Genomic DNA, 26,959 nt, shown 5'->3' with positions numbered 1-26,959 from the left:
CTGCCTGGACATTTGTTAGCTATATTTCTCTCTTCACTTATTTGAGTTTTATCCGATATTTTTTTCTGTGCTGTTTTTCTGTTGTTCTGTATTTCACAAATGCCACCTCTTTTGTCTTTATTCTTTCAGAGACTTGTTTGGTTAACCATCTCAGTTCCTTTTCCTCTTGCTTTTATTTACTTTCCTTAGATAAAGATCTATTGTCATTTCTATATCTCTTTTCAGCCTGAACCACTGACTTGCCACTTCTCTTATATTCTCCTATTCTGCCACCATTTTCTTCAGGTACTATCTCATCTTACTAAAGTCAACCCAGTTAATATTCAGCCTCTGGCAGTCAAGTTTTTTAATATTGGGTTATGTCCTGGCACTGGCATTGAATATCCAGGGCTAATTTGTTTTTTGTTACATTTGTACCCCGCACTTTCCCACTCATGGCAGGCTCAATGCGGCTTACATGGGGCAATGGAGGGTTAAGTGACTTGCCCAGAGTCACAAGGAGCAGCCTGTGCCTGAAGTGGGAATCAAACTCAGTTCCTCAGTTCCCCAGGACCAAAGTCCACCACCCTAACCACTAGGCCACACCTCCACAGGATAAGAAAGCTACTGGGGCTTATGCAGGTCCTGGCTGATATTCACCCACGACCTGCATAACAGGGGCATAGCCAGAAAATAGATTTTGGGTTGGCCTAGGCAAGAACTGGGTGTGCACCAAGTGTTCTCCCCACCCCCCCCCCCAACCAAAAAAAAAATATCAGCTGGTGAGAAAACACTTCTTTCAACCTTGGCAATCTGCAGCAGACATGCCCTGAAAACTGAGCATGTGCAGGTGCCAGTAGCATGGAGACTAACATTTTTGTTACCATCAGGGGGAAGTCTTCAGCTGGTAGAGCTTGGGATCTCCACCAGCTACCACTAAATGTGTGCTACTGTTGGGTGGGCCTGAGCCCTAAGTGTGTGGGCCCTGGCCCACCCAGGCCCACCTGTGGCTACGCCACTGCTGCATAAGACAATTTTGTGGGTCCCAGCTAAATATCAGCCAGGACCCATATAAATAAATGCAGGTTCACTGTTCATCTCTGACCTCCCTTGCTCCCCCGATTGCAATCCTCCTTCCCTCCCTCCCCGAAGCAAGTAGTTAGTGACCAGACCAGTCCCCATACCCCCACCCCTTCTCCCTATGTAAGCACTCTAGTGGGGTTCATTGGGCAGGAGTGATGCCAACTTGCTCCTACTTTTCACAGTTCTTGTTCCAATATGGCCACTGTGATCCCTAGGTATAGCCTTGCAGTATTAGCAAGTGGACATTTCTCCTGCCTGATGTGTTGGATTATTTGTAGTAAATAATTAGCAGATTTTAGTACACACAGCTTCAGCTTTAGAAATGTTAATTTCTTTCTTCATCTCTCTCTCATTCACCCCTGAATAATTCACTGCTGAGTCACTTTAAAGTTGAAGTAACAAAACATCTGTTTACTCACAGTTTGTAGTTAGATTATAATCAGACAGGCTTATATATACATATTACTATACATTTGTATTATCAGCTCCTTCCATGTGCTTAGATGGTAATGGATGCTCACACCACCATAGATCCTCTCAGGTTAGGAGAGATCATGAGCTCCATGTGCTCCATGTGCTGCATCTAACCCCCACAGGAAGTTACATAGCTGTGTGACCTCTCTAAGTAATTTACATCAGAGGTCACAGAGTAATCACAGAGAAATAATAGGTGACAGGCAATGCATGTAAAATACAATTACATTCCAACAAACCCCTTCTCATGCATAACTGTCATGCAATTATTTATTCATACAAAGTCCAAGCTTTATACGCAGATTCACAAAATGTTCTCTGGGTAACGGTTTGGTCATGATGTCAGCTGTCATCTCACTGGTGTGACAATAGTGTAGACTGATGACCCCTTCTTTCGCCAACTCTCGCACGTTGTGGTATTTCGTTGCGATGTGCTTGGTGCGTGACTGAACCTTGTCATTCTGTGACAGTCGGATGCAGCTCTGATTATCTTCCATTATCTGGATTGGTCTCTTTTCAGCTATTCCGAAATCCAGCAAAAGTTTTTCAATCCACATCAGTTCTCTGCACGCTTCCGATACAGCCACATATTCAGCTTCTGTAGAAGACAGACTCACAATACTTTGTTTATGACTGGCCCATGAAATTTGTACATTTCCATACATAAACACATATCCACTTGTGGATTTATAATCAGAATGATCCCCTGCCCAATCTGAATCACAGTAACATATTAGTTTTGGATTACTATTGGCTGAAATCTTTAATTTACAATCAATGGTACCCTTTAAATACCTTACCATCCTTTTAACTGCAGTCCAATCTGATTTGGTAGGTGAGCTGACCCTTCTGCTCAAAATTCCTACTGCATTTGCTATATCAGCCCTGTATGTGGTAGCTAGATATAAAAGCTTACCTATGGCTGATCTATATTGGATGTTATCTGGTAAAGGTTCTCTTACTGTTTCATCCTTCAGAAAATCAGTGATCATGGGAGTGCTTACAACTTGGGCATCTTGCATACCTAAACTTTCAATAAGCTCATTTATTTTCTGCTTCTGGCTTAGAAGATAAGAACCATCATTTTGTTTCTCAATTTCTATACCAAGATAGTATGACACATTACCAAGTTCTTTTATCTCAACATTGAGGTTTAAACACTTTACAATGTCCTTGTACTCTTGCTCACTTTTGCTTGCAATGAGCAGATCATCAACAAAAGCTAAAATGTATGCATATTGTCCATTTGTGCACCTAGTGTACAAGCATTTATCTGCTTCACCTTGCTTAAATCCTAAATTTGTCAATATTTCATGCAATTTATCATTCCAACATTTTGCACTTTGCTTTAATCCATAAAGACCTTTGTTTAATTTACACACTAGCTGTCTTTGTTTTGTATTTATGAAACCTGTTGGTTGTTCCATGTACAAGTCTTCAGTTATATCTCCGTGAAGAAACGCTGTTTTCACATCAATGTGGTTGACTTGCATGCCTTTTGAGACTGCAATGCTCAGAAGTGTTCTGATTGTCGTGTGTTTCACTACAGGTGCAAACACTTCATCAAAATCTTCTCCATATTTTTGAAGATATCCCTTTGCCACTAATCTGGCTTTATACCTTTCCACTTTTCCTTGTGCATTCCTTTTTAACTTGAATACCCATTTGCATCCTATAGCTTTCTTGCCAGGAGGTAATTTTGTAAGAATCCAAGTATTATTTTTATCCAATGCATCAATTTCTTCTTGTGCAGCTTTATGCCATTCAGCAGCTTCTTCTGCTGGCATTTTCTCAATCTCATCCCATGTTAAGGGCTCTTGAGCTTCTGCTGACTTTGTTAGGTAAGACAGTCTTGGGGGTGGAACACCTTTGTTTTCCCTGGATGAGCGTCTGACAACAGGTTGGTCTGACCTTTCTGCATCCTCTATATCTGAGAGTCCTTCTCCAATTGATTCCCCTTCTCCAACTGTACTGTCTTCTTCAATGATCCTTTCTGTGTCTGCTTCCTCTGCCTGTTCCTCGTTAGATACAGATGAGTTGCTTTCAGACATCTGCCTTGGTATGGCATTTATATACACTGGCATGTCTATTATGGTTCTAGTTTCATATTCTGGATGATAAGGCTCATCTGGGATAATCCAGCCTTTATCAACCCTTTTGTTTTCATCAAAATATGTAACATGTCTTATGCCAACAATGCCAGTTTTCAGATTCAAAATTCTATATCCTTTGTGTCCTGGAGCATAGCCAACTAAAATGCCCCTTTCTGTTGTGGAATCCAGCTTATGCCTTCTTTGCTTTGGTACATGAGCATATGCTGTACTTCCAAATGTCCTTATGTGTGACAGGTTTGGCTTCCTACCATGCCATGTCTCATGTGGTGTGCGCTCAGCGCCTTTAGTTGGCATTCTGTTTTGTAGGTACACTGCTGTGAGAATGGCTTCCCCCCATAGTCTTTTAGGGAGATTGCTATCTGACAGCATACATCTGGTCATTTCCACAATTGACCTAAATTTTCTCTCTGCAACAGAATTTTGCTCTGGTGTATAAGCTACTGTTGTGATATGCTGAATGCCTTCTTGTTCTAGAAATGTGCGCATGCTTTGTGAAGTGAACTCACCACCATTGTCGGTCTGAAGAACCTTTGGTTTTCTTTCAAATTTATTGCTCACCATGGCTACGTATTTCTTCAGCATGTCTGTGACTTGACTTTTCTCTTTCAGCAAATAGGCCACACAGTATCTAGAGAAATCATCCAAGAATATTAGCACAAATCTGTTATTTCCCAATGATGGGATATTAAACGGTCCACATAAGTCACTGTGTATTAAGTCCAGCACTTTATTACTCCTATTTCCTGTGTATGCAGGAAATGAGGGTCTCACACCTTTTTGAGTAACACAGTCTATGCATTTCTCCATTTTACCAGCATCTGCACTTATCTGAATGCCAGTGGCCAGTTGCTTACTGTAAAGATCCTGGATCACCTTAGAATCACGATGTCCCAGGCGGCTGTGCCAGATTTCCAGACTACATTTACCATCATTCTTCCTTACTTGCGCCATATGTGAGGCTTCACCTGAAATGTTCAGCTTATAAACATCATTATGCATAAAAGCTTCAGCATACACTTCATCATTTTTAGAGATTGTGCACTTACTATTTTCAAAATGAATCGCAAATCCCTTCTTATCTAATGTAGATACACTAAGCATATTGCAAACTGCTTGGGGAATATACAAGACATCACTTACAGGAATTTCTTTAACTTCATTAGACACTTTGCATTTTAAGAATCCAATACCTTTTGCTTGGATCTTAGCAGTCCCTGCGTTTGCAGTTTTAAGAATTCCTTCTTCTGGACACATTTCCTGAAAGAAATCTTTACAATTGGTTAAATGGCATGTGCTCCCTGAATCCAAAATCCAAGTACTTTCATTTGAATTATTATTTACCATAGTCAAAGATTTTTCTGCCATTAGAAAGCCCTTGTGTTTATCTTTGTCCTTCATACATTTCCTGGTTTGAAAATTCTTTAGTTCCATTGGCTTAGGTGAGCTAGAGGGAGTGTTTTGTGTTTCCTTACACCATTTAGATACATGTCCCTCCTTTCCACATGAGTAGCAAATCAGCTTGCCCTTGGGTGGAGTTTTCCCATAGCTCCGCCTTTCTCTGTTCTTTGCCAAGAAATTTGTTTCATTTCTCTCTGACTGACTTTGAGAACAGATCTCCTCAGAATCATTTATTATGCATTCCTGCCTTAGTTTTGATGTTGCCTGTTCAAAAGATTGCCCTTCAATGGCCTCATTTACAGACCTAAAAACATCAAACTTCTTTGATAGTGAGGTAAAAAGAAATGCTCTTTTCAATGCATCACACATGGGAATTCCAGAAAGTTCTAGCTTTTGAAATGAAGACATAAGATGCATAATGTGATCATTACATTTACTTTTATCCCTTAATTTGGTTTCATTCAACTCTGCTAACCAAATTGGTTGCTGCTTTGCATATGTAGTTGCATACATAGTTCTCAGTTTACATAAAATGTCCTTTGGTGTATCTTTTCCCTCCACTAATATGGCTTGTTTCTCTGAGAGAGCTTCCAAAAGCATGCACTTCACATAATAGTTTGCATTGTCCCATTCAGCCATATTTTCATCTGTTCTGTCTTGGTCTAAGCATATATTTAATCCTTTTGCTCGAAGGAGACATATGAATCTTAATTCCCACTGCTGATAATTAAACTCAGTTAATTTAGGCACCTTGAGAGAATAGAAAAATGGTGAATTTCTTCCCTCAGCCATTTTCTTAGCCTTCTGTCTGCTGTGTGGGGGGAGAGAGAGACAGACTGAATCTTTCCTTTAAAACTTAAGAGAAAAATGTGGCCTTTTTTTCTGCCTGGTAATATTTCTCTTCTTTTTCAATTCCTGGCCCTGGGCCCATAACCCTTTTGTTGGATTATTTGTAGTAAATAATTAGCAGATTTTAGTACACACAGCTTCAGCTTTAGAAATGTTAATTTCTTTCTTCATCTCTCTCTCATTCACCCCTGAATAATTCACTGCTGAGTCACTTTAAAGTTGAAGTAACAAAACATCTGTTTACTCACAGTTTGTAGTTAGATTATAATCAGACAGGCTTATATATACATATTACTATACATTTGTATTATCAGCTCCTTCCATGTGCTTAGATGGTAATGGATGCTCACACCACCATAGATCCTCTCAGGTTAGGAGAGATCATGAGCTCCATGTGCTCCATGTGCTGCATCTAACCCCCACAGGAAGTTACATAGCTGTGTGACCTCTCTAAGTAATTTACATCAGAGGTCACAGAGTAATCACAGAGAAATAATAGGTGACAGGCAATGCATGTAAAATACAATTACATTCCAACATGATGGACCCCTGCTAGACCATCAGGGCCTTAAAAGGTGAGGAAAAGGGCATGGGGTGGGCCTGGTCATTATATACTTGTTTCAGAGAGTGAAGGAGGGAAGGAAGGAAGGGGGTTATGGTCGGGAGGAACAAGGGACCCCGGGAAACCCTTCAGCCAATTCAGGGTAGTAACTGGGCAATGGCTAATATTCAGACCCTTGCCCAGTTATCTCCTTGCTAAAGTTAGGACAGTCTTTTTGCTTTTCTAACTGTAGCCACTTGTTTTACCAGTTAGCGGTGTAAATTTGGCTGCTAACCAGTTAAGTTCAGGCTCCTTCCTAGTTCCACCCATGGACCACCCTGGCACTAACTGGGCAGTGCAGGAGTGGTCTGTGGAGATATTTAGTGGCACTATACAGTTATCTGCTGCTGAATATCAGCTAGGTGGACATGGGCAATTTAACCAAGCTTGAGCATCTCCCCTAAAGTTAAATTGCTTTGAATATTAGGCAATCCATGTTTAAAATCTAGGACTTTGAGTTTTATGTGTCTGCACTCTGCTTTAGCTCTTATATTGAAGCATACCCAGATGTTAGATACACTTTCACCATTTGTGAGCACAAGATTCAGCGCTGCCCCCTCTCGTGGGTTCTGTCACCATTTGTCTGAGCAGAACACTTTGAAAGGCATCCATGATCCATCTACTTCTTTCCTATTCAACAGATGAAATTTCCAACCTTTGGATATCTACAATCAGATCTTTGAACAGCTTCTCTGTCTGTTAATGAAACTCAAGTGAGCAGAAGTTCCATCTTCTCTTTCCAAGACGATCCATACTGCTTCCTCCTTTCTCATATGCCCTGCATTTTCAGCTTTTTTTTTAAAAACATCGTTTACCATATCTGTCTCAGTCAGTAGGATCATGTTTCCCAATCCTCATTGAGTTTCAGCAAAGTTTTCCCCATACGAGATATCAGAGGACATGACTACAGAAGGCCCTTCCCCCAATGGAGGAGGAAGGCATCTGAGGCTAGTATATCATGTGATCACAGAACTAGAGCAGAACAGTTCAGATGAGTGGCAAAGAGGTCCACCGAGGGAGTACCCTACTCTCAGAACACCTGACATGCAACACCCATATTCATAGATCACTGGTGCGATTGCATCACCCTGCTCAGTCTGTCCACCAGGCTGTTGTTTTTTCCTGCCAGCTATGGTGTCTCTGAGTACCAAGCCAGGGCTGCAAGCCCAATACCACATCATGACCACCATAGACTCAGCCAAAGGAAGTCTTGCCTCACATACAGAATTGTTACTCCAACTATTTGGCCATCTCTATCTTTCCTAAAAAGATTATAACCCACTATAGATGTGTCTCATTCATGGTAGTCAATGAACTATGTCTCTGTAATAGCTATAATATGCAAGTCTGCTTCTAACATCAGGCCTTTCAGATCCTGTACTTTGTAATTTAGACTGTGTGCTTTTTGCCTAGTTTCCACTTCTTTTTGCAGATAAATGATTTCCTAAGATGGTTTAATTTATTATTTTTCCCACTGTTGCACGTTTGCTTTTACAGAGGATGACTTCATGAACTTATCTGCTTCAGTTTGCCACCTCACAGTCTAGTTGAAATGCCTGAATCCTCTTCCCTACCACTTAAAGATGTAGCCTGTCATTACCACATAGCTTTTTATTTTTCTATACATTGTTTTATCCTCCTATTTATCTAAAACCTTTCTATGAACACCAGCCACTCATTGAAGTGTTCTGTATTATGCAAACTTTCCTCTCCTTTTCCAATGGCAGGTAGCATTTCAAAAATATTTAGTCTGTAGCAAAGTATTTGGCCCCTCCCCTAGATCCTGGAAAGGTCTCTCTGCTACAAATATGCTATTTTTGGCCAGTTCACTTGTCCCCAGGTGGATTATAACATCAACTTTAGGATCTTCTCGCTTTTCTCTGATCGCACTCAGTATTTAGTTTGTAATCCTACTCGCTGAGGAACTTGGAAGAAATTTCATTTTGTTAGCAGAGAAGGATTAAGGCATAGGCAAGGAGGTTAGATGAAAACAGGAGATGGGGGTGAGCCTATCTAGGCCATTATATGGGCTAAAGCTAGTAGGTGGAGCTTGCTGCAGTAGGCTGAGATTACCGCCATTTTCGCACACTCAAAACAATAGCAAATGCTATTGAAAACAATAGCAAATGCTATTGAAAACAGTAGCCAAAGTTTATTAGAAATAAAGGACTGCCTATGCGCGGTACATCAGTAAAAAGTCAAAAGCTGTTCCAGTTGGATAGGCAGTGCCTTAAAAGGTGGAGGACAAAGGTTTGTTTGTTTTTTTATAATTACTTATTTGATAGGCTTCCCATATGTAGATATAAATATCATAAAATAAAAATTGAACATCACTAACAGGCACATTTTCAAAAGAGAAGGACGTCCATCTTTCGACATAAAATGGAAGATGGATGTCCTTTTCACAGAGACGTCCAAATCGGTATAATCAAAACCCAAATTTGGATGTCTCCAGCTGCAGTCCATCGCAAGGACGTCCAAATTTCAAGGGGGCGTGTTGGAGGCATAGTGAAGGCGGGACTTGGGCGTGCCTAACACTGGGATGTCCTTGACCCATAATCAACAAAAGCAAGGACGTCCTTGACAAACACTTGGACGTTTTCACCTGGACATGTTTTTTTTACAAATAAGGCACAAAAAGGTGCCTGAAATGACCAGATAACCACCGGAGGGAATCGGGGATGACCTCCCCTTACTCCCCCAGTGGTCACTAACCCCCTCTCACCCTCATAAAACATCTTTAAAAATATTTTGTGCCAGCCTCAGATGTCATACTCAGGTCAATGACAGTGCATGCAGGTCCCTGGAGCAGTTTTAGTGGGTACTGCAGTGCACTTCAGACAGGCGGACCCAGGCCCATACCCCCCCTACCTGTTACATTTGTGAAGGAAACAGCAAGCTCTCCAAAACCCACCATAAACCCACTGTATCCATATATAGGTGCCTCCTTCACCTGTAAGGGCTATGGTAATGGTGTACAGTTGTGGGTAGTGGGTTTTGGGGGGTTCAGCACACAAGGTAAGGGTGCTATGTTCCTAGGAGCAATTTATGAAGTCCACTGCAGTGCCCCCTAGGGTGCCCGGTTGGTGTCCTGGCATGTCAGGGAGACCAGTGCACTATAAATGCTGGCTCCTCCCATGTCCAAATGGCTTGCATTTGGATGTTTTTGACATGGACGTCTTTGGTTTTGAAAATCGTCGAAAGTCAGAAACGTCCAGATCCAAGGACGTCCAAATCTAGGGACGTCCAAATTTAAGGATTTAGATGTCTCTGACGGTATTTTTTAAATGAAAGATGGACGTCCATCTTTTTTTGAAAATATGGGTATCCCTGCCCCTGGATTTCAATGTTTTGCAAAGACGTCCAAATCACAACTTGGACATTTCTTTTGAAAATGGCCCTCTATAACAGCTTAATTATTGTAGCTGGTAGAAACAGCAGTTATAAACTCCACATTTTGTGCTCATTTTTCTACACTGTTCTATACAATGCAGATTGCCAAATTTCCGTGAGGATATCCTGTCTCCTGATGGGTTAACCTTAACTGTTGTTGTAATCTGCCTTGGGAAGCCTGGTGTTATAAAAATGGAATGTACTGAAATTAAATGGAAGTAAAATTAAACTCTCCTTTCATTGGGGCACACAGAATCACATCTTCATCTGTTTTGTAGAAGCCTACATTTTAGATATACAAATGGATTATTCTGCTTTGAGCATGTTTTAAGGACAAGTGGTTTTGTAAGTCAAAATAAAAATAAATATTTTGTTTCTTGCATATCTCTTTTGCTTAAACATAACTAAATGGGCTATAAGCCCTTAATGCAGTCTATTGGTTTTCTTATATTTTGTTCTGTGATGAGTTATACTTTGCCAAAACTGGTCGATAATAAAAGGAGCACATTGTGAGCACTATCTACACTAAAAGGTTGTTTTGAAGCTGTACATGAGCAATTCTGATATTGAATAGATATATATTTTTGATCCTAGTCATGCATCCAAATGTTGTATAATCCTTTCAAGAAAGCCAGCTAATCGTTTAACTTATTAGTGGAACATAATCACAGAAGCATGGTATGGTCCGATTTTGGGCGTTTCCAACTGCACTCCATCGCAGAAACGAATAAAGTTGACGGTGGGGGTGTCGGAGGCGTGGTGGAGGCGGAACCGGGGCGTGGTTATCAGCCGAGGAGAGATGGGTGTCTTTAGCTGATAATCGAAAAAAAGGTGTTTTTACCGCGATTTTGGGTCACTTTTTTGGACCCTTTTTTTTCACAAACAAGTCCCAAAAAAGTGCTCCAACTGCCCAGATGACCACTGGAGGGAATCAGGGATAACCTCCCCGGACTCCCTCAGTGGTCACTAACCCCCTCCCACCAAAAAAAACCCACTTTACAAACTTTTTTTCCAGCCTCTATGCCAGCCTCAAATGCCGTACCCACCTCCATGACAACAGAATGTGTTCGATCCTGTCACAGCCTTTCCCTGGGTCAGATGTGGCTCTCGAGTTAAGTACAGGGTCACATCAGCATTGCATTGTGGTGGGTTTAGGGTATTGGGCTCCGTGATTTCATTAGCTTGTGTTCCAGTCTCACGATGTTGGTAGGCTCTTCTCCCATGGTGCTTTTCCCCCTGCCTACTGGGTCAGAGTGTGCCCTGTTGTGTTTCCTGTTGTAGTCCATGCGGTAGTGGCCATTTTTGTAAGCCAGTTTTAGTTCCCTTTCCTGTGTTAGCCACGTTAGACAACTTAGTTCTTCCCTTGAATGTGGCTGAAAGAGGGCATTGTACAGCATTCTGCCAGCTCTGACCTACTGCTCATCTCAGTACCAGGGAGACTCGTTGCCAGTGGGGCACAACCTTTGATCTGCAGTTAACTGTGAGTAAAGGCGGTTATTCCAATAAAGGACGTTTTCGGAGAGATTAGTCTTCAGGTGTCAACTGGTGTGCCAATGTTATATAGCAGCAACCAGTCTAGAGGCCTGCATGTATGCAGGTCCCTGGAGCACTTTTAGTGGATACTGCAGTGCACTTCAGCCAGGTGGCCCCAGGCCCATCCCCCCCCCACCTGTAACACTTGTGCTGGTAAATGGGAGGCCTCCAAAACCCACTGTACCCACATGTAGGTGCCCCCTTCACCCCTAAGAGGTATGATAGTGTTGTACATTTGTGGGTAGTGGGTTTGGGGGAGGGGGGTTGGGAGCTCAGCACCCGTGGTAAGGAAGCTATGCATGTTGGAGCTTTTTCTGAAGTCCACCGCACTGACCTAGGGTGCCCAGTTGGTGTCCTGGCATATCAGGGGGGCCAGTGTACTACCAATCCTGGCCCCTCCCATGACCAAATGGCTCAGATTAGGACGTTTTTGAGCTGGGCATTTTTAGTTTCCATTATCGCCCAGCTCAAAAACGTCCCCTTCACGGACCCGTTCTCGGAGATAAACGCCCATGGAGATAGGCATTTCCATTCGATTATGCTCCTCCACAGCTACCATAGCAGTATTATTATGAAAGGGATGGAAAACAAACACGAGGATGTTATAATGCTGTTGTATCACTCCATGGTGCGACCACATCTCGAATATTGTGTCAAATTGTGGTCGCTGCATCTCAAGAAAGATATAAAAGAATTGAAGAAGGTGCAGAGAAGGGCGACGAAAATGATAAAAGGGATGGAACAACTTCCCTATGAGGAAAGGCTAAGACGGTTAGGGCTCTTCAGCTTGGAGAAAAGGCAGCTGAGGGGTGATATGATAGAAGTCCCCAAGATAATGAGTGGAGTAGAGCGGACAGATGTGAAGCATTTGCTTATACTTTCAAAAAATAATAGAACCAGGGGACACGAGATGAAGCTAGAATATGGTAGATTTAAAACAAATAGGAGAAAGTTTTTCTTTACTCAGCGTGTAGTTGGACTCTGGAACTCGTTGTCGGAGAATGTAGTGACAGCAGCTGGCCTTATGGAGTTTAAGGGGGGTTTGGACAGATTCCTGAAGGAAAAGTCCATTGAACATTATTAAATATATATATATATATATTTTTTTTTTGGGGGGGGGGGGGTGGGTTTTGTCGGGTTCTTGAAGCCTGGATTGGCCACTGTTGGAGACAGGATGCTGGGCTTGATGGACCCTTGGTCTTTTCCTAGTATGGCGGTGCTTATGTGTGCATAGTTTTAAGCACTGAGATATCAACTAATCGTATTCTATATACCGCACCTAAATCTAGGTTTCACTTATGGTATATACTTTGTCGGCATTGATTTCTGCGCCGATTGTTTAGGGGCCATATATAGAATCTCCTCCTATATGTCTAAAACTGGCACTGGTCCTCCTGCTCAAATTTGGTGTCCTGGCTCTACGAATCATTTTGTCTATGTTCCTATGTATGTACATCTCTGCACACATTGCATAAAATATGTACATGCACATTTGTAAATATATATATTTGGCATGTAAGCATTTACTTACAAGGGGTGGGGGGGGGGGGGGTAGTAAAAATATGCCTATCTAATAAACTGTGTGATTTGTGCCATAGTTTATAAAATACTGGCACACTTTTAGGCCTCCATTTCCAGGCATACATCTCTGCCTACCTGATTTACATAGAATTACTTTCCATGGGAGTAATTTTATAAAGTATCTTCAATGTGTAAATGTTTTGCATGCAAATAGTAGCTGTTATAAAATTACATGGAGGTATACATACAGAAGAAGTGGGTGCATTACAACATTGTACCTACTTTTTTATAATGTGTACGTAAATGATCCCAGGACATAATTTGAATGGAATGGGAATACATATGCATGTACAGAATACACACACATATTTACAGCTTTTTCAGAGTAGATGTACATTTATGCAAGAGAATTTGTGTGTTATTAGGGATAGTTCTTAGAACCTGTTTTATAATGGTACACAGATGGCCGTTTTGCCTATATAAAATTCCAGAAGAAAAATCACCAGAGCTAATGTATAACAAATGGAATAATAAATTTAAAAATATATTGTATCTTCAATATTAATAAATTGAGGGAACTACTCAGAATTTCATGACAGTGTTGCTTCTTGATGTTTCACTATAAAAACTATGTTCCTATTCAAAAACATTGGGAACTCCCCCGATACAGTTTTTTTTTAAGCAACAGGCAGCTTATGTATGTGTTGGGGGGGGGGGGGGGGCAACACTGTCAGTTATTTTTGTTCGGTATTGAGCCATTCATAGATTTATTCAGCCTGGTGTGAGTAAATGTGTGTTTTATAAGGGGACAGGAGGTAATAGAAATTTGAGACCCTGAATGCAGCTGGCTGAACTAGTGGAACCATTGATTGAAATACTGGTCATGAGAGTTTGAGTATGTTCCTCTAATTTATTCATTTTAAGGATACATTATTATTATATTTGTCATACACCAACTCCGGTGACTCTTTTCTGGTATCTTAATTTATACATATTTTTGTATTTATATTCTTGGATTTTATAATATAAGCATCAATATTAGTTTTATGTAAATTTTGCTAAGTACCCTGTTATGAAATTGCATCTCCCCACCCTCGAGCTTAGTTTACACATTTTAATTGACCTGATGGATGCAATTAACAAGTCTAATTTTAACAGAGGTCTGAAAATTGTCTATAGGCATAGTAACTTCCCAGGAGTTGATGATGGGGAGTTTCAAGTCCCCATACAATGTAGGACAATATATGGTTTAATTTAGAATATATTCATCAAGATACTTTTGTAAAGTTAATAAAGATGGTAGAATATATGATCAAAATACTTGTATTCTGTGTTTTTATTTTACATGAAAAAAATAAGAAATTAAACAAATCAATACACAAAATGGAACTCCTTAACAAACTAAGGGCCCCTTTTACCAAGCTGTGGCAAAAGGTGGCCGGCTCTGGCATCGGTGTGTGTTTTACACACGCACCAAGGCCCACTTTTACCGCAGCTCATAAAAGGGAAGTCTCATCTTCCTACAGGAAATGGCCGGGTGGCAAGTACAAGAAAACAAAGAAGGGGTGGGGAAAATAGGCTCTATCCATGCAGCCATTTCATGAGGGAGCCCTTACCGCCACCCACTGAGGTGGCGGTAAGGGCTCTCACATTAACCCAGCAGTAACCGGGCAGCACATGGCACTGCCCAATTACCGCCGGGTGCACTCTGGCGCTTCCTCTGCAGTGAGTGGTAAGCCTACGTTGGGCTTACTGCTGCTTAGTAAGAGGAGCCCTAAGGAGGTCTTTTACTAAAGATTAGCTCAAGTTAACTGCAGCAGATAACTCGAGCTAATCTTTAGTAAAAGACCCCCTAACAGAAAGGAATAAGAAAAAGGTTTAATTATCTTAGGAACTATTATGCCATTGATATATTCTGCTCTCTGTTAACTAGTTCATACTGATATATAATTTGACAATAATATGTTAACTTTGACTCTATCAGTTATTAAACTCATCTAAAGCTACTGACTTCTTGAAAAATGATAAGAATTCAATAAAATGACTAGCAGAATTATATATATTTATTGCCATATTCACTAAACATTTTGTATTGTATATGTCAAGTGAACTAAGGGGTCAATTTTCAAAGGAGCATACACTTACAGCCAGCAAATATATAGCTTCCTTATTCATAGATATAGAAAAGCCACATAGCAAGAGTATAAGCTGTTAAATTTGTGCCTAGATAATATTCATTTTTACGTGCTTACTTGACAGTGAAATCACTCATTTGTAGCAGGTGTTCTCCAAGGACAGCAGGACACATATTAATACATATGGGTGATGCCATCCGCTGGAGCCTAGCACAGATGCTACTCAATTTTCTAGTAGTTTCTGAAGCCTTTGGCAGCACTGTAATGAGCATGTGCAGGTGCCTTACTGCTCATTGTGAATGCGCGAGATCAACTGTATAATGAAAAATCTTAAGGAATGCAACTCCTATGGGAGGAGAGAGGGTATATGTCAATATGGGTCCATTTTACTAAACCGTGTAGACACCTATGCGCATCAATTTTGAACTGGCCTGGGTGGTAATTTCATTTTGTACGCGCTTCCACTAAGTGCGCCAGAAATTTTTCTGGCACACAGCGGTAACCGGGCGATAATTGGCATTGTATATACGTAGCCCATTACCACCCAGTTAACGTGTAAGACCTTACCTTTAGGCCAATGGGTGGCAGTAAAGTCTCAGGCCCAAAATGGACGCGCACCAATTTTTATTTTGCTACACATCCATTTTCAGCAAAAAGAAAATAGGCCTTTTTTGCAGGTGCACTGAAAAATGAACCCGCACACATCCAATTCACATGTCTACACCAGCACAGGCCATTTTTCGGCACACCTTAGTAAAAGAACCCCTATATGTTCTGCTATCATCATAGAACACCGCTATAGGTGAGTAAGTTACCTTTCTCCAAGGACAAGCAGGACATTATTTGTCACATTTGAGAATCTCTACCTACCAGGCTCCATGAAAACAACAAACAACTGGAAATAGGGTCTTGCAACAGGCAATACAAAGAAGGAACTAATTAACTTGGAAATTAATTTAGCACCAGTTATCCAATGAATGCACGTAACTGACCCTATTCTATAACCGTGCGCCTAATTGTACACCTAACATTGGGCACCATTTACCGAATGAATGAGGGGGTAGAAGTTAATTATAAAACTTACCCCTATGGGGCCAGGGTGCAAATGGGTTTAAATGCTCCAGCACTATCCATATAGAGCTAAATTTAATACATGGTGCCAAAATAATTGGTGCTAAAAAAAAGCAATGTTCTATAAGCTGCACTTAAAGTTAGATGCTTATGAATTTGAATTAGAGATTTAAGTATATGTATTGTTAAATGGCTTCTGGTTTTTGAAGGAGAAAGAATGTAATCAGATGTATTATTTCTGACTAATGTTGGACAGTGGGTATGTTTTCAATGAAATGATTTGACTATACACCGTATTGGCCTTGAAGAAGCCAACCAGATGATCAATGTGGAATAATGAATTAGACGAGTAATATCTGGGGATAATCAGGTTAATACCACATTTTTTTCTGTTTACTGTTTAATTGATCTCCTTGTCTTGTTTCACTCTCCCTATTTAGTGGTCTAAGGAAGAGAATAGAATTACCTGACTGAAATAATTCCTATATATTACTTTCTCTGTATTTCCAGCAAGTTGTTTTATCGCTTGTAAAAATTTAAATGGTTATAAATAAAAAGTTTTTAAAAAGTTAGATGCTTATACCAGGGAATCACGCTGTAATAGCGTGCATAACCTAATTGGCTTAACGAGCTAATCAGCATTGATAATAGCACTTAACAAGCAATAATAAGCACTAATTGGTAATAATTAGAATTTACTCACACAACTCGCTAAGCATATTCTAAGGCGCAGTTCAAAAGGGGCATGGCTATGGGCGGGGAAAAATTTACACATGTAGTTACAGAATATGGCCCAGTGTGCATAACTCTAAGGGCCAGGATTTATGCCACATTTTCATTAGTATAAATGGAGGCACGTAGATTTAGTCGCTTATAGAATATGCTTATGAGGAAATGTTTACTGTGCGTATTATTTTAGGCACCTTATATAGAATCTGGCATTATAGGTGTACTTTATATGTTTAATTCAGGCTGGTTGAATTGAAGACCTACAGTAGGTTATGTGTTAATGGTAGCATTTGCATGTATAAATTGCATATATGTGTAAATAGTTTAGAAATCTGCTATTTAAATGTAGATATCTACACCATGCAGAGATCTTACAATGGTGGGACTTTGGTGAAGCAAAAATCTACAAGTGTATCCCTCATTTTAGAAAGGAAATACATGTCTATGGGGTAAATATCCCCTTCAGGTTTTACACCAACTTAGAACCATGCACAGATTCTTAAAAAGTGCACATTTTGGCCAGGGCTTTACACGAGGGACTAAGGGATCACTCTCATCAGTCCCTCATTGCTTATTTCTGCCTTCAAAATGAAAGGAAATTAAAGTTGCTGTCTCACTGCTTAACTAAGGGGCTCTTTTACCACCAGCCCAATGTGGCTACTGGCAGTAATTCCACCCCAAGCATGAACCATTTCTGGAGGAAAAAGAAAACCCCTGGAAATGGCTTGCGGAGCAGTAACCTGGCAGTAATTGGGAATCACCGTGCGCTGCACGGTTACCACCAGGTTACCGCGGTAGCATTTATTGCCACTTCAATGGGTGGCAGTAAGGGTTCCCTACCGTATGGCCATGTTTTTCTGGGGGCTTTTTACCCATTACATTAAAAAGGGCTTCCTTTACAAAGTCGCGCTACCGATTCCCACATGGCAAATGAGAGGAAGCCCATAAGAATTGAATGGGCTGCCTCTCATTTGCTGCACCGAGAAATGATAGCACGGCTTTGTAAAAGAAGCCCTTTATTTGTTCAATTTCCATTTTCCCACTATTTAATTTGGTGCTTATCCATGCTTTAATTTTCATATTTGTAAACAATAAATTATTCCTCAGCCAAGTAGTATGGCTACTCATGATGTGTATATAGAGATGCCCACTGATAATCAGCTTTTTAAAAAATAAGGAAAAGAAACTGGAAAACAGCAATACACTGAGTTAACATGTTAATGCAGTAAAATGCTTGCATTAGCATTGAACATGAGTTAAAACAGCATCAATGCACATTAACACATCTTAATGCATTGACATTAATGGTTGCAATTTTATTTTATGTCCGTTGCTTTGAGGTTTTGAATTAACATTTAACTGAGCTGATTAAAATGCAAATTTGTGCTAAACTGCCCATTTAAATGCAAGGCGGAACACCTTACACAAAAATCCATATTAATGTTGCTGTTAACACATAACTGTAAATACTAAAAGTAATAAGAGACTTTTAGGGGACAGACAGGAGTAATAATCAGGAAATATTTTTCCATGGAACGTAAGGTGACTGCATGGCACACCTGGCTGGAATGCAAGGTAGAGGCTATAATGTAAGAGGTTAATGTTCCAGGGCATTTATCTGGGTAGCAGTAGTTATTTCCCTGATAACTGCTACTCACTGGGGCCAGCCACTAATTTTCAGCAGCATTTTCCAGTTAATCCTGCTGAAAATTACCAAGGACCACCCTGGTGCTATCCAGAAAGTACCAGGGCAATCTGGCACTGGAGCTAAGAAAATGCTGAGAGTTACACAGTTAGGAGGAGATACTATATATGGCACCTAAACAAATTGGTGCTGAAATCAGTGCCGACTAAGAGGCCCTTTTACTTATTCTTGTAGGCACCTACACGTGCCCAATGCATGTCAATTTGGAGTTACTGCCCTCCTACCATTGTAGACGTGTGTCTGCTACGCAAACCGTAAAATAATTTTTATTTTCTGGCACGTGGCAAAACCCAGGTAGGAATTGTCATTCTATGAGCGTAGATGATTACTGCACTGTTTAACGCGTGAGACCTTAGCACTAAGTCAATGGGTGGCAGTAAGGTCCTAGACCCAAAATGGACACACACCCAATTTTTATTTTGCAACACGTCCATTTTCAGCAAAAATTTTAAAAAGGCCTTTTTTACAGGCGTGCTGAAAAATGGATCTGCGCACACCCAAAACACGTGCCTACACTAGTGCAGCCCATTTTTCGGTGCACCTTAGTAAAAGGACCCATTTAGAATACGCTTAGTTCACACTTCAGCGCCCAAATCTACACACATCCGTTTACACCAACGAAAACTTGGTGTAAATCCCTGCGCATAGATTTAGGAGCACTAGGCCATATTCTAAAACTAGGAGTATAAATTTTGGAATGCGCATGAAATGCCCATTTTCCCGCCCATAACCATGCCCCTTTTCGCCTGTGCATGTTAGTTCAGCGCACATCATTACAGAAGACACTTAACAAGATATGCACCTAAATTTTAATCAGTGTCAATTAGTGCTCATTATTTCTTGTTAAGTGCTGTTATCAGCACTCATTAGCTTGTTAAGCTCATTAAGTTACACACATCGTTATAGAATCCACACCGATTTCGGTACAGATCTCTAGGCACACTATAGAGAATCCGGGGGTTAGCAGCAATATTCAGTGGGCCTTTTACAAAGGTGCGCTAGCGTTTTTAGCGTGTGCTAAAAATAAGCATGTTCTAAAAATAAGCATGTGCTAAATGCTACAGATGCCCATATATTCCTTTAGTGTGCCTTTGTAAAAGACCCCTCAATCTGTTAACTGAGCAGTTATCGGATTACGTTAGGACAACAAAAAGGCTGTATTAACTTTATCCATGTAATTATCTGAGTACCAGTCTGAATATTGCTGGCACCTGGCTCAGTGCCAGTGGCTGCTTTATGCCCAAATGTTCAGCAGTAATATCTTAGTATAGTCCAGCACTGAATATCTGTACTTAAAAAAACTGCAGTGGCAGGCATTTGAAAAAATAATCACTGACTGCCACGAGCTAAATATCAGGGGGGAATTAATTAATGAAGTTATGGGATAAGCAAGGTATCATTAGCTGAAAAAAGTGAAGAGATGGCAGAGGCCCCACCCAGAACCACACGTTTAACTGTAATGATTCAACATCATACGTGCTACATATGCCTATGGTGCCTCATAAAATTACCCCATGTGTATAAGTATGTTCATCCTTGTATGTGCACTTGAGAGTGACGTGTACTGGTTTGGAATTTGGTTATAATGTGGGCGGAGTCTCAATTTATGCATGTACTTTATATAAAAGATTTGATCACATGTGCACAGAATGACACAGTAGATAAACCTAGATGCCCTAATAAATATACAAGCAGTCAACTAATGGGTCTGTCTGTCAAGTTGCAACTACAGTAACAATTAGGGATGCATTTCCCTCTCCCCTCCCCCAGTCCAACATCTCTCTCTCTATGTCTGTCTGTCTTTCTTCCCCCCACCGAGTCCAACATCACTCTCTCTCTCTCTTTCCCTGCTCCCCCCTCCAGGTCCAATATTGCTCCCTTTCTTCTTTCCCTCCCTCCCTCCTGCCTGCTTCTTTCCTCCTCCTCCTCCTGTACCTTCCAAGTTACTTAGACAGCTTTGTCAGCTTTTTTGTATATTTGTAAGTTTCCCATATGTTTGTTTTGGACAAACTAATGTGGCTGCTGTGCAAGGGAGAGGGCTTCAACTTTTTGATGTCATGCCGTCTTCTGTTAATCTAACCTCCTTGGTATAGACAGTGCTGCGCTGCCACTGCTCTCTAAGCAACTTGGAAGGTACAGAGAAGCTGACAAGGGAGGAAAATGCAGGGTGGGGGGCTGGGAATTAATTTTATTAGCTGTAATTAATTTTTTTAAATCGTGACTATAATAAATAAAGTGTTAACTGTGATTAATATGCAGCTCTAGTAAAATCAAGACGTTTTAGCAGAAATATAGTGGTTCGTATATCCAGGGTTGCTCTTCAGATTTCCAAGGATACTTCAGCCCCATTAGTAATGATAGCTCTTTAGATGAAACTGTAAAGACAGAATTAAACTAGTAGCTGATGCTAGATGAGAGGCTGAAAATACACTACTACTACAACTCACAGATAAAACACAGACATTTTATACAGCCAGGTCTGTCTCACAGGTTACAAGAAGACCTAAGAGTTTAGATATTTGGACAATCACAACACAGGTATTGACAACTATTTCAATAATCACAGACTTTGGGAGTGGACATAGGAAGGGAGGTGCGCTGATCATTAACTAATTGGAGGAACTCATATATTCTTTGTCTAAATAATAGAATACAAATTATGAACCCAATTAACCACTTGCCAGGACTGTTTTTTTTTTTTTATCATGCAAGTGGTCACACTTTATGACTGACAGCATGGATACATGTTTAACAATATGAATAGGAATAATTGAGCAGATTGGCTAGGCCAGTTGCTCTTTTTTTCTGACACTATCTACAGTGTTACAACCACTTGGACAAAGTACCTCATCAACGACTTTGGAATCTCATAGGATAGGGGGCAGCATCCTATTGTGGATTAAGAATTGGTTAAAAGATAGAACACAGATAGTAGGGTTCAATGGTTAATATTCTGAATGGAGAAGGGTAGTGAGGTTCCAAGGGGCTGTAATGGGACTGCTGCTATTAACGTATTTATAAATGATCTGGAAAAGGGAACAATGAGTGAGGTGATTAAATTTTGCTGATGACACAAAGTTGTTCAAAGTTATTAAATCATAAGAAGATTCTGAAATATTGCAAGAGGACCTTACAAGATTGGGAGACTGAGAGGGGCATAATTGAATGGGGCGCCCAGGTTTTCCTGAGGACGTCCTCGGAGGATGTGCCTGCGAAGGGGCGGGGAAACCCGTACTATTGAAACAAGATGGGCGTCCATCTTTTGTTTCGATAATAAGGTCGTGGATGCCCAAATCTCAACATTTAGGTTGACCTTAGAGATGGTCGTCCCTGGTTTTCGGCCATAATGGAAACCGAGGACGCCCATCTCAGAAACGACCAAATGCAAGCCCTTTGGTCGTGGGAGGAGCCAGCATTCATAGTGCACTGGTCCCCCTCATATGCCAGGACACCAAGCGGGCACCCTAGAAGGCACTGCAGGGGACTTCATAAATTGCTCCCTGGTGCATAGCTCCCTTACCTTGGGTGCTGAGCCCTCCAAAACCCACTCCTCATAACTGTACAACACTACCATAGCCCTAAGGGGCAAAGGGGGGCACCTATATGTGGGTACAGTGGGTTTCTGGTGGGATTTGAAGGGCTCACATTTACCACCACAAGTGGAACAGGTGGGGGGGATGGACCTGAGTCCACCTGCCTGAAGTGCACTGAACCCACTAAAACTGCTCCAGGGACCTGCATACTGCTGTCAGAGAGCTGGGTAAGACATTTGAGGCTCGCATAAAGGCTGGCAAAAAATATTTTAAAAGTTTTTTTAGGGTGGGAGGGGTCATCTGGTCAGTTCAGGCACCTTTTTGAGGCTTGGTCGCAAGAAAAAATGGACCAAGTAAAGTCGGCCAAGTGCTCATCAGGGACACTCTTCTTTTTTCCATTATTGGCCGAGGACACCCATGTGTTAAGCACGCCCCAGTCCCGCCTTTGCTATGCTTCTGACATGCCCCCAGGAACTTTGGTCATCCTCGCAATGGAAAGCAGTAGGGGACGTCCAAAATCGGCTTTCGATTATGCCGATTTGGGTGACCCTGGGAGAAGGACGCCCATCTCCCGATGTATGTCGAAAGATGGGCACCCTTCTCTTTCAAAAATAAGCCTGTGAGCATCCAAATATCATATGACATTTAGGGATCTTTTTACTAAGGAGTGCTAACAGATTTAACGCGCACTAACAATTAGTGTGCACTAAATAATAAGATGCCCATAGGAATATAATGGGAGTCTTATCATTTAGTGTGCACTAAATCGGTTAGTGCACCTTAGTAAAAGGACTCCTTAACGTGAACAAGTGTAGTGATGATGCATGTGGGAAAGAGGAACCCAAACCATACCTACATGATATAAGGTTCCATGTTAGGAATCTCCACCCAGGAAAAGAATCTAGGTGTTGATGATATGTTGAGACCCTCTGCTCAGTATGCAGTGGCGGTTAAGAAAGCAACAGACTGTTAGGAATTACTAGGAAAGGAATGGAAAACAAAACTGAGAATATTATAATGTCTTTGTATCATTCAATGGTGTGACCACACCTGGAATATTGTGTGCAATTTTGGTACCATATCTCAAAAAAATATATAGTAGAATTAGAAAAGGTACAGAGAAGGGTGACAAAAGTAGTAAGTTGGATGGAATGACTTCCCTTTGAGGAAAGACTAAAGAGGCTAAGGATCTTCAGCATGGAGAAGAAACAGTTCAGGGGAGATATAATAGAGGTATATAAAATACTGAGTGGAGTGGAACATGTAGATGTGAATCCTTGTTTCCAAAAATACTAGGACTAGGGGACATGCAATGAAAGTACTAAGTAGTAAATTTAAAACAAATTGTAGATAATATTTCTTCACTCAACATGTAATTAAACTCTGGAATTCATTGCCAGTGACAGCCAGAGAATGTAGTAAATGCAGTTAGCTTAGCAGTATTTAAAAAAAGGTTGTACAACTTCCTACAAGAAAAGTTCATAAGCCATTATTAAAATGGACTTGGGAAAATCCACTGTTTATTTCTAAGATAAGCAGCATAAAATCTGTTTTTATTCTTCTGAGATCTTGCTAGGTACTTAAGACCTGGATTGGCCATTATTGGAAACAGCATACTGGGCTGACCCAATATGGCAATGCCTATGTTCTTATCTACATTTCTTTCTGAAAATAACTTTTTTACATGTAGTTGTGTCTGGCAAGAAGTTGTTATGATTCCTAGGTTTCAAATTAAAGCTCCTAGTTTGACACTTTGCATTTATAACTACAGCAGCAGTTATTTTAATCATAAAAATTAGACATTTAAATTAGCCACTAAACCCAAAGCATGAATAATGAAAATAATGATGCACTCTACCTTCCTTCGATGGGATGGCACAATGAAAAAAGTTTCAATGTTATGCTTCTTCAAAAAACTGTTCCGTTCATGCCCATATCCAGGTTCAACCTCATAGTCCCCATTTAGGCACTCTAAGGTGGTCTTTGTTATATGAACCTTTCTGGAGGTTAAAAAAAAAGGGAAGGAAAGAATAAGCAAGGTGGTAAATGTTTTCCCTTCTTCCATAAACATTGGGGGCCTATTTAATTAAAGTAACATCATTACATTGTGACATTCTGAAATATGCACCATACTGTGTTACACATTGAAGAATACAGTTTTGGCTTCATAAAAAGTTGGTTCTTATAACTGGAACATCCTTCAGTTGTGAAAATACAGTGAGGTTGAATTTCAATGGTTTTAGGCTCATGAATTTGAGAGTTAGGTTCCTAAATTGCCCTCTGAAACTTTGCTAGAGCTGAATTCCTAAATTTATGCACCTATATGATCTAGGCTCCTAAATTTAGATGTCTAGAAATGGGTGGCAGCAAAGTTGGATTTATGACTGGGAAAAATCAGACCAATATTCAGAGCAATTTAAGCAGCAGGAGAAGCTCCTGCCCACTTAAACTGCTTAGGGCTGCCCAACTGCCAATATTCAGCACACTTAACTGGGCAGTGCTGCTTAATATCGGCTTTGACTGGCCATAAAAAGAGTAGGCAGGTCATGGGCGCTATTGGGGAGGAGATGGCAGTTATACAGTGCCAGAAATATTCAGTACTGTGAGGCTGCTGTGAGAGGCAGCCATTTTGATGATGCAGCCACTAGGGGCAGGAGCGAGTGGGGTTCACACCTGGCCCCAATGCTCCCATTGGACCACCAGGGATGATAGGTGGCCTGGGAGGGCTGTGGTAGGGGTAAGTGGGTGGGGGTATTGACGTTGCAGGGGATGGAGGGGGTGGATAGAGGATTGGAGGGGCTAGAAATCATTTAAAAGTTATGTGAGTCCTGGCTGATATTCAGAGAGGGCCCACATAACTGTCTTATGCGGGCCCTAGCTGAACATCAGTCAGAATTCACATAAGACCTAGCAACCACTGGTTTTCCAGTTAGTCCCGGGTATTCAGTGCTGGTGACCGCACATGCCTAGCACTGAGATATCTGGGGCTAATTTAGCTGCCTATGGTTAGTGCTGACCTCTACCAGCTGAATATCATCTGGTATGAGTTTAGCATTGATTTTCAGCATTAGGCATGTAGAAATTAGGGTTAACAATGAAGGCGAAAGAACCATAAATAGGCTACTAAATCTAGGTCAATGAATGAATAACAGACCCAAATTTGTGAACATAATTTATAGGCTTCTAAATTTTGGTGAATTTGTTGCTGAAAATTTATGCTTCTAATTTTGGCTAAAAATAGTAAACAATATTTAGGCACCTAAATTAGGGCCCTTTTTACTAAGCCGCTTTGTAAAAGGGGCCTCTTAAAGATTATTTTGAAAGCCTCTCTACTTGTAAATAGTGACAAACATATAGATTACATACATGTAAATGGTGATTTCAGAAAGGAACTGCTTACGCATGATGATCCCTCAAATGCAGAAACTTCAAAGGGCTGGTATGGATTTGGCAGACTTAAAATGTATTTATATAGTCCCGATTTAAAAAGGAATATAAATTTAAGCAAACACATTTCGAGAATGGCTTTTACACGTGTTCCAAAGCATGAACAGGTTTTTAAAATGTGCTCATTACAGCCAGAGCTTTACATGAGTAATTAAGATTAACTGCCAAGGATCTGTAGTACTGGTGGAGTATTCCCTGCTCCCCCCTCCAGCAATAGAAAGAGAACCAGACCTAGAACAGCAAATGAGGTAGTTGTTAAGAAAGGGCAAGTAGCAGAAGGAGAAGGAAAGAGAGAATGAGAGGAGATGAAAGGGAAGAAGGTAGGAAGGGAAAGAAAAGAGCAGGGTGCCAGAAGGGAAGGAAGGTAAAAATATGGAAGGGAGAAGATGAATCATACCACCACCCAACAGCACTCTACCATTCTCTGTCTCCCCCTCTCCCTCTCCCTCTCCCCCTCCTCTACCCCATTCTCCTCAGACTGGTAGGATATGGAGAGTGAATTTAGAGTGATGGAGAATAGAGATGGGGAGAAGGAATGAAAGAAAGACCAACTGGTAAGGAAAAGGAAAAAAAAAAGGGATTGCATGTGCTGGGCTAGGGTTGAGCAGCAAGATAGGTGGGTGGAGGGCAAATGCTTGGGAAAGAGGTGATAGAATCAGCCTGGAGAAAGGTGACTTCATAGGGAAGGGGAATGAACAGGCTCTTTTGATGAATTTCAATTTGTGTCAACTTATCTATCTAGTGTATATGCCATCAGACTGATTTCATTTATACTTCAGAAGATAGATGGAATAAAAGAAACATATCATTTGAAGCAATAGCATCATTAATTCATGTTCAGTCAGCCATGAATGAGATATGTGAGGCCCAGTTTTGCATAAATTATCTAGGTCTGCAAAGGATGTCCAAGTTGGGGTATTCAAAACTCATGCTGAATTTTACAAAAAGCTTGATGAATCAAACTTTTGTAAAATATGTATAAGAAAACATATACAAGGTGGTGCTATTTTAGAAGCCCTATGCATGTTTTAGACATGCATAGCCTGGCTTGTAGACATGTATGTTGCATACATGTCTAAATCCCAATTTTACAAAGGCAGGATATACATGTCAATGGGGGGAATTTATCAATTTGTAGCACAAGTTAGTGGTAAAACATCATATCCTAATGATGCCCACGTTGATAACTATGCCCCTAAATCTCACTTCATTTGACAATGGGGCTATTGTGTGGAAATGTTTAGGGCAGGACTGGGGTAGGGCCAAAAAATACACATGCATTTCACATGTCTGAAGAGGAATGTATATCTATATTCAAACAGATGGTTTCTACTTCTGCTCCCCTGGATGGCTAGATTTAAGAAAAGTGCTTGTTTCATGTAACGCTCTACTGG

General features: G+C 40.8%; 1 protein-coding gene across 1 annotated transcript in view; it reads right to left on the bottom strand.

The window, feature by feature from the left end:
* Window positions 1–26,959, bottom strand: part of ADCY1 (adenylate cyclase 1) — a 533,674-nt gene that overhangs the window by 176,629 nt on the left and 330,086 nt on the right. Inside the window, exon 7 of the mRNA XM_030206815.1 lies at window positions 23,977–24,118. Coding sequence (XP_030062675.1) covers window positions 23,977–24,118 — 142 coding nt within the window. The remainder of the gene's footprint in view (window positions 1–23,976; window positions 24,119–26,959) is intronic.

The sequence above is a fragment of the Microcaecilia unicolor genome, chromosome 1 (assembly GCF_901765095.1).
Source record: "Microcaecilia unicolor chromosome 1, aMicUni1.1, whole genome shotgun sequence".
Taxonomy (NCBI): domain Eukaryota; kingdom Metazoa; phylum Chordata; class Amphibia; order Gymnophiona; family Siphonopidae; genus Microcaecilia; species Microcaecilia unicolor.
Note: the sequence above shows the minus strand (reverse complement) of the source record. Positions and strands in the feature narration are given on the sequence as shown.